The sequence below is a fragment of the Solanum stenotomum genome, chromosome 9 (assembly GCF_019186545.1).
Source record: "Solanum stenotomum isolate F172 chromosome 9, ASM1918654v1, whole genome shotgun sequence".
In the NCBI taxonomy this organism is placed as follows: Eukaryota; Viridiplantae; Streptophyta; class Magnoliopsida; order Solanales; family Solanaceae; genus Solanum; species Solanum stenotomum.
Window position 1 is genome coordinate 7,951,684 of NC_064290.1, and position 9,798 is coordinate 7,961,481.

The window sequence follows — 9,798 nt, forward strand, 5'->3', positions numbered from 1 at the left end:
CCATAATTTCCTCATACGATAGTGAAATGACCCGATTCTTTTTTGTAAATGTCTTAAATAATGATACGGACCTGCTCGTTCAATCGGAGCTCAATTTCATGCTCGTTTGCCCAGTCAAATATCATTTCTACTCGGTAAACAATTATTTCTTATTTGCGATAAAAGTCCAATCTCGGGTTAGCGAAAATGCACCAAAATTTGCAAATAAGTCCTATAATTCATGCTCAAAATTTCAGAACCTTCGGAATAATTTTTTGACCTTTAAAACTAATAATGAACCCTTTAGTTGCCACAATTTGCTGAAATAGTGTCAAAACATCCAAAAAGCATAAAAGCTCACCCAAAACTCATTTGGCACTTCCCGAACACAAACCAAATATGCTACTAGCCTGAAAATGACATTTCGGACTCAATGAAATCATCGGAATTTGAATTCGAGGTCTCCTTGAGCCGGTATCCGATAAGGCGTCAAAAAACTAACTTTAGGCTCAAAAACTCGAAACGCACTCGGGGCCTCTAAATATTCAACCAAGACTCATTCTAGACTTAGAATCACCCCCTGAATCCAACTGTGCCCTCGAAATTCCATTTCGAGCACCGGAACCTCGTTTGTTGACCAAAGTCAACTCTTGATAAAATTTCACAATTTTAGCAACTTAGGACCTCAAATCTTCGTTTTAACTCCAAATTCAACTCCGTAAATTCTCATAGACCCATTTCGACATTCTAAAACTGTTGGAATCGACAAAAATCTGATTCGAGTCTTGAAACTCCAAATGACTCGAAGTAGCACTTTTAACCAAACTTTAACTCTTAAAAACTCAACTTTCCAAAACTCAACTTTTCATCAATTTTCCTTCAAACCAACTTCGAAAATACAACAATTAGGACTCGGGGCAATTATCGGGAGGGGTAAAACGGTCATTTTATGAAAATTTCCAAAAATGACCTTTAGGGTCATTACAATTGTGTTGTAAGTTTTTGGAACACTTTGTAAGATGATATAAAGTAGTTGGGGTCTTTGTGACTTATTTCTTCATCATCTCTGTAGGTTTTAAGCATAGCTTGTTGTGTGTTTTATAGTCACTGTGGCAACCTTGTTGTAGTAAGGGAAAAGACATTTGGCCGGAGGAATTCTGGTTGGTTTTCTAAAGTTATGAAGTTATGGTTTTATTACTGTAAAAACTCTTGAACTTTTTTTTCATAATTTTAATGTTTTGTATTTTATTTTTTATAAGACATTTTTTATATTCATGTGTATACTTTCTGCAGTTTTAATCATAACAGTATTAGCAAGAGAAGTTTGATGAAAACATGATATATAAAGTTGTGATGAATACATTATAAGAAGGGAAATACAAACTAATTTGGTATTCATTTGGCATTTGGAATACAAAATGATATTGAAATACATCTTGATGCTCGGGATACTAACTGATATTGAAATACATCCTGATTTTTTGGAAATAAACTTGTCCATAGAAATAGTAACTACAATTTTAAAGTCAAATAATAATAGTATAACATGAATGGACATCGAAATATAAATACAATTTAGTTTGAATACAACTTATTATATGTTTTATGTTTTCACCATAAATGTATTTTACTACTAATCTATAAAATTGTGATGAATACATTATAAGTAGAGAAATACAAACTAATTTGGTATTCATTTGGCATTTGGAATACTAAACGATATTGAAATACATGCTGAATTTAGTTTGAATACAACTTATTATATGTTTTATGTTTCACCAAAAATGTAGTTTACTACTAATATATAAAATTGTGATGAGTACATTATAAGAAGGGAAATACAAACTAATTTGGGGTAGCAAGAAGATGCATTGGCTGATAACATATCTATCGCCCTTCCTCGGTCCGTCCCCATAGCAAGCTTCCTATTGGCTTCTCACCCCAGACTGAGACTCGCTCTTCTCGTTCAGAAGAATAGTTGTCTTCCTGGTTAACTAGTCATTGGTCTTTGGCACCAAAGAAAGGATTCATTTGGTGTTTGAAATACTATATGATATTGAAATACATCCAAAATTTAGTTTGAATACAACTTATTATATGTTTTATGTTTTCACCAAAAATGTATTCTACTACTAATATATAAAATTGTGATGAATACATTATAAGAAGAGAAATACAAACTAATTTGGTATTCATTTGGCGTTTGAAATACTACACGATATTGAAATATATCCTAATGTTTGGGATACTAACTGATATTGAAATACATCCTAAATTTAGTTTGAATACAACTTATTATATGTTTTATGTTTTCACCAAAAATGTATTTTCAATATGATTTTATTTTACTACCAATTTGTATTTATATTTTTTTGTTGCTCATACAATTTTTCAATTACACTTTAAAGTAATTACACGTTAAATACACAAAAATAAAATAAATTCATNTTATCCCTTTATTTTACTACTAATTTGTATTTATATTTTTTTGTTACTCATACAAGTTTTCAATTACACTTTAAAGTAATTACACGTTAAATACACAAAAATAAAATAAATTCATAACATGGATATGAATACATTTCGGGTGAAAACATATTCAAAGAATTCCAGGATAGTAAATATATAAAACAGAGGGCATTAGAAATTGGGAAACAATTCCATTCTAATAAGGTATAAAATTGAAGCATCATTAACTAAACAATACGCGGTCCATTCCTACACGAACGCCTATTGTGCCCCTAAACTCACAAGTACTGCAAGAATTCTTGCTCTTCTTCCCATATAGCTCGTTGTACACCTTGTCACGATACTTCTTGAATGGCCTTTCAGGTAGCTTTTTGTGCTTTGGAGGCCGCACTATGTCGTCCTTAATGTACCCAGGTACATTCCACTCGTTTTGATCAGGTAAGAAAATAATTGGAATGTTGTATGTATCCAACACATGTCAGAACAATATGGTCCAACATCAAAATGTTTCTTCTTTAAAACGGCCCAAGCATGCGAACATGGTATTTCATCACATATCATGTTTGACTTGATCTGTCCGTTTTCCATTGGAATCTATGCTCAATTGCATATTGCGTCATCACAACTTTTAAAGTTTCCTTGTCCTTATAAACTTGATCTTCCAATACTATCTTATGTTTGGTGTTTGTAATAATGTCGCAATTTTTGTAATCGCTATTGTTCAGCACACTAAGCACTAATGCTTGTGTATCAACTTTATCTCCTCCATCTATTCCACACATTTCAAATCCATCTTTCAAAATATTTCTATCAGCCAATTCACAATCATTCACAAATACAGATACACATAGAGGATACTTTGCTAATTCCTTGTTATCTTTCTTCAAAGACACATACACCCTCACACCCATGTCGTTGTTTATTTTTAAAGGTGCATTACTACCCTCTATTTTATACCTAAGTTTCACACTGTTGAAGCTCAAATCAACACAAATTTGCTTAGAAACAACATCTAATAATTCTCTAAATGTCGCATATTCTTTCATCACAATTGCTTCTATAGTGTAATCAATGTAGCAATTATCCTCGCTCCACCTCCCAGAATGCATGACTAGAAAACTAATGCTTCCCATGACTACATTAACAAATATATATTTGATAATCACATATTTGCAGTATTCTAAAACAAAAAAATTGTATCCAATAATCAATTACATAAATGTAACGTGCGCTCAAACATCAATAGCTTCAAAAAGAAAAAATATAGAACACGCACTCAACTACATAATGATTTGTATTTACATACAACTATTCCACCTTTTAGCTCAACTACAATAAATTAAATTCAATATTTAATTGTATCCAGAATTTACAGCAAGGCAACAAATATTGGTATACAATTCTTAATTTCTTTATGATTTTTAACCTTTATAAAGTTGTATCCATTAACATTTGGTTACAAAATAGTATGCAACATAAAACATCAAAAAAGGAAAAATTCAATATTTAATTGTTGCCAGAATTTATCACAAAATTTTTAAGACTCTATCACTATGTTGTTACTAATTACATTAACTTTCTGGGATACAAAATAGATTATGTATTTAAAAAAAACAACAGCTTCAAAACTAAAAAAAAATATACAATTTCATATTGTTAATATTTACATTAAACATAATAGGATACTAAAAGATTGTATGCATTCAAATAAAATAAAAAACAACTATGAAACTAAAAAGAATCAAGCACTTTCAAGTGTTGTGCATCATATATTGAATTTTTAAACATCCGAAAAAAATTTAAAAATTTCAAACCAAACAAAGATTTCACCGATTCAAAATAAACAACAAAAAAATAAAATACCTGATGTCGAAATTTCTTGAATTCAATAGAACTGACGAAACTATAGTCATGAATTTTGAAAACATCCGTTTTAAGAATATGCCAAATTCGATTCGAAGAAGCTATGAATATTATCAATTGAATGATTAGGAAGACAAAACTATTTTTGCAATATTTTTTTTTGGAATTATTAAGAACGGAAGAGAAAAAAAAACGCTCCACAGAAAAAATGGCAACATCCCCGCTTTTCAAAACGTAACTGAATAAGTTCTAATCGTTTTTTCCTTTTTTGATGTTTTATGTTCCATGTTTTTCTCTATTTTATTATTAAGTATTTGTATTCTTTCAAATTAATCAAAATAAAATATATACATAACTCATTCTTTTAACAAACTAAAATATTGTTATTTTTAATAAATAGTTAAATAGTTGCTAAAGAATCCCACTAAAGGTTAAAATATTGTTGTTTTAAAAAATTTTCCCTTTATATAGAGCACAATTGAAATTAATCTAACTGGTTAACAAATTAAAACTGCCATAAACTTTAATTAACTAATTTGATGACGTGCCAAAAGTTGCTGACATGTCAAATGAGCGGTCTGATTTGAAGTATTTAAGGAATATATAAAATAAGGAAAAATTACCTAAATACACAATTTATAATACCATATTCTCTAAAAAATTCCTACGTTTGAAAAAAATTGTAAAAATTACTATTCTCTCATATTCCCGGATACATTACTTACATGATGTATTGGTCGGATACCTCACTTTACGCGATGTATCAGTCGGATACATCATTTTACGCGATGTACTGGGATGAACATGATGTATCGATCGGAACGTTAAGTGATGTATCTGAAACTGAGACACAATGTATCGGGACGTTGAGGGATGTATCCAAAACTCGGACGCAATATATCGGGACGTTTTGAAATGTATCTGGATTCCACCAAATTTAAGAATTTTTTGTAATTCGAAAAAGAGTAGAGATATGATGACATTAGATCTTTACACTATGGGATTTGTGTAAAATTCCCATCAAATAATTCCTTTAATTTGTGATTATTTTTTTTGATAGCTTGAAATTGATATCCATGTTTAAAAAAATTGTTGTTGCCTTTGACAAATTGATAACTAGGGTTTTTGAGATAAAAGTGTGTATAAATATTTTGTTCACGTATGCTACGAATAAGTTCGCATCATATCAATAGCGATTCAGATCAGTTCCTAAGTCAATTGATCCATAACGAAAGCATCAATAGATGCGAACTTATTATGCTTGTTTTCTGTAGCACCTCACTTTAAACTATTGTTTTCTGTTTGCATCAACCACAATTTCAAACTAATACTAGAGAGAGTTGTTAGGAAAGTAAACACTCCTAAGGTTGTGAGTTCGAGTCACCAAAGAAGCAAAAGGGTGGGAGCTCTTCAGAAGCGGTAAAAAAAAATAAAAAAATTCAAACTAATAAAGAGTTAATGATGAAATTATGGAATGGAGACTTTTTCTATTAAGAGTATTCATGTCCTCCCTCTAAATGTATTTATTTTTAAAGTTTCTATTTCAAGAAATCTATCACCAAAATATTAGAATACCTTTTAAGTTTAAATGCATTTAAATTCTACTTTTTTCTTCAATATTCCATTCGTGCAAGAACAATTGAGAAAAGGTCAATTATTCAACAAAATGCAATAAAGAAGGAACTCAAAGTATTACAATTCAAACTCTAACCTCTCGAATATTGAGTGTGTTGACCCGAGAAAAAGAGATCTGGACTAACCTTCCAAAAAGCATAATAAAAGTTAACCACAAGTCCACAATATCATCTTTGGTTAACTTTTATTATGAATGGAATACTAAAATTAGTTCATTTTTATAATAAAGGAACCTTTTTCTTAATATTCTTTACTAATGCAGCTGAAATTCAGAACTGTAAAGACAAATTTCCATGATGTTACCTTGAGGATATGAATTCTGATGCACTTTATATCATGCAAAGGAAGTTAATATGAAGGAAGCAATAAGAACAATGTAACAATTGATGAAGCTAAAGAAACACTCTTTGGACAGATCCAGCCTAAGGGCAAACGTCAAAACACTTAGTACAGAATTTCGCAGGGAATTAAACCGAAGAAATAGAACATATCAAAAGCGACAATGAAACAGGATTTTCAAGTCCCCCTCTGTTAGTTTTCCTAAGGCCTCTGAAGAACCACCGACTGTCCTGCAATCAGAGGGAAATCAAACAGTTAGGGGGAAATGGTTTTTTAGATAAAGAGCGGATGATGGGAGCAAAGAAGGAATGTAACAAAAAGATTGACAATAACAACTTGCAAGGGAAAATCATTAAAATGCTTTATCTTTGAGAATTGTTTGAATAGAGAACATTAACAGGCTTTCTGAGCTATCTATCAGCCTCTCACACTAAAGCCAACTTGTCTCAACTATCAGTTTAAATATCTAGTAGAATATATATATTTGCAACCAAAGGAAACATATATATTTCTGTCAGAACACATATGCAACTACTGTGTTGCTTAGACCTCTTCAAAAATGTCAAGGGGTGTGTGTCGGATTCGCCAAAAGTAGTGTATTTTTGAAGAATCCAACACGGGTGCGGCATCAAAAATGAAGAGTCCGCGCAACTATGTAGATGACTGTAAGAAAAAGACACTTACCCTTCAAAAAGTAATTTCTTCTTCTCTTGTAACTCTATGATGTTCTCTTCAATTGTATTCTCCATCATAAATCTCACAACCCTGCAAATTTGAAAACAACAATAAGCTCCCATTCAATGGCATCCAAAGCAGAAGAAATACAATACACACTTGACTGGTTTATATTGCCCTATTCGATGGATTCTATCTTGGGCTTGCTGCTCCACCGCAGGATTCCACCAAGGATCCATTATGAAAACCTAGCAATGATCAAGAGATGAGCCACCAAAAATGTGCTTATTCAACAGATAAATACGAGCCATAACTGGAAAATAGATCCTTACATGTGATGCAACTGTAAGATTGAGAGCAACACCTCCAGCTTTTAAACTCATAAGCAGTATCTGCACCAAAATACAAAATGTGGATACAGTTATAAATAAAAATATCCTTGCTCCCTTACTTTTTGGCAGGTAATGGCACAAATGATTAAGAATTTTATGGGAAGAAATGTTGGGTTTAGCAAGGTGTGAATGGAAAATAAAATGAGAAAATGGAAAGTGGAGGAACCAATGAAAGTGGGGGAACCAATTTTGGAGGGAAAAATGAAAAGTCATTGCAAAGTGCAAATGAAAAGTCATTTTTACTATATTGGTAGAAGAAAGGAAATTGTTGTCCTTATATTAGGAAACACTTCCTTTAGTTCTTAAAGGGTTAAGAAGAAGATGCCCCCTCCGCGCCGTCGTCGTCACTCGCTCGACAAAGGCAAAGGCAAATGATGTGAAGAACGATTCTTGGTAACAAAAGCATGGACACATTCTGATTTTTTGTGTAAAAATTGTTTCTGGACTATAAGATGATAGACAGTAAGACCGTCGTCACCCAAGTTCAAGAATTGCAGGTCATAATCCATGATCTCCTTACTGAAGGTATAAATTTATTTAATACCTATGTTGGAAATGTTAAGTTTATTCTTAATACTCACATAATCTTTAATATAGGATTGGTTGTGAATGATGTTTTTCAAGAGGCTGCCATTATTGAGAAGTTACCTCCATTATGGATTGACTTCAAAAATGACTTGAAATATAAATGCAAGAAGATGATTGTTGAAGATCTCATGATAAGGCTGAGAATCAAAGAGGATAACAAGGCCGCGGAAAAGAGGTCATGTGGTAATTCAGCAATATCTGGAGTAAATATTGTTGAAGAAAATCCCACAAAATCAAAGAAAAGAAAGAAAACATCTGGTCCAAAGAGCAATCCTCCTAAGAAGAAATTCAATGGAAGCTGCTTTAATTGTGGCAAACATGGTCATAAGGCTACTGAATGTCGGGGTCCCAAAAAGGACAAGAAGAAGGATCAAGCAAATTTGGCTGAATCCAAAGGAGAGATGGACGATCTCTGTGCAATGCTTTCAGAATGCAACTTGGTTGGAAATCCAAGAGAATAGTGGATAGATTCTGGCGCCTCATGCCATGTTTGTGCCAACAAAGAATTATTTGCATCATACACTCCAACACCAACAGATGAGAAGTTGTTTATGGCAAACTCCATTGTTGCAAAGGTGGAAGGAACAGGCAAGGTCCTCTTAAAGATGACATCAGGCAAGGTAGTGACTTTGAACAGGGTCTCGTATGTTCCGAAATTGTGAAAGAACTTAGTTTCTATACTAGTTCTGACTAAGAACGGATTCAAATGCGTATTTGTTTCTGATAAAGTTGTAGTGAGTAAGAATGAAATGTATGTAGGAAAAGGTTACCTTACTGAGGTCCTCTTTAAACTCAATGTAATTGCAGTTAATATGAATAAAAATTCTGCTTCTTCTTACTTGCTTGAGTCTAAATGTTTATGGCATGAACGTTTGGGACACGTTAATAACAAAACCTTGCGAAAACTGATTAACTTAAATGTTTTGCGTAAATTTGAGTGCAATAAATCGAAATGTCAAGTTTGTGTTGAATCTAAGTATGTTAAGCATCCTTATAAGTCTGTTGAAAGGAATTCATATCCCTTAGAATTGATTCACACAGACATTTGTGACATGAAGTAAACACCAAGACGTGGTGGGAAAAAGTATTTCATAACTTTTATTGATGATTGCACTAGATATGTTACGTCTATTTGCTAAATGGTAAGGATGAAGCAATAGATGCATTTAGGCAGTATAAAACTGAAGTTGAAAATCAGTTGGATCGAAAGATCAAAATGATCAGAAGTGATAGAGGTGGAGAATATGAATCTCCATTTGCAGAAATATGTTTGGAAAATGGAATCATCCATCAAACTACTGCACCTTACTCTTCTCAATCTAATGGAATTGCGGAAAGGAAAAACCGAACTTTAAAGGAAATGATGAATGTCTTACTTATAAGTTCAGGTTTACCACAAAACTTATGGGGGAAACTATCCTTACAGCAAATCGAATACTCAATAGAGTGTCGCACACGAAGACATATGTTATTCCATATGAGAAATGGAAAGGTAGAAAACCCAACTTGAAATATTTCAAAGTGTGGGGGTGTCTAGCCAAAGTCCAGGTTCCTATACCTAAGAGGGTGAAAATAGGTCCTAAGACTGTTGATTGTGTATACATTGGATATGCCACAAATAGTAAGGCATGTCGATTTTTGGTTCATAAGTCCGAACATCCGAATATTCATGATAATACGGTAACGAAATCAGATAATGCTGAATTTTTTAAACATATCTATCTGTATAAAACTAGACTTGAGTCATCTAGTGGGGGGTCTAAATAACCCCAAGAAGAACCAAAAGAGAATGAAACCAATGAAGAGAATCTAAGGCGCAGTAAACGTCAAAGGATAACTATTTCATTTGGATCTGATT

At 32.5% G+C, this 9,798-nt stretch overlaps 1 protein-coding gene across 1 annotated transcript; it reads right to left on the reverse strand.

Moving 5' to 3' along the window:
- Nucleotides 1-6,436: 6,436 nt before the first annotated feature.
- LOC125877233 (DNA repair protein RAD16-like) lies at nucleotides 6,437-8,006 on the reverse strand. Its single transcript, XM_049558579.1, has 5 exons — nucleotides 8,001-8,006; nucleotides 7,293-7,352; nucleotides 7,120-7,208; nucleotides 6,970-7,050; nucleotides 6,437-6,515 (listed from the first exon to the last, which is right to left on the reverse strand). The coding sequence occupies exons 1-5, from the start codon at nucleotides 8,004-8,006 to the stop codon at nucleotides 6,437-6,439; spliced, it is 315 nt and encodes a 104-aa protein (XP_049414536.1).
- Between the last annotated feature and the right edge of the window lie 1,792 nt (nucleotides 8,007-9,798).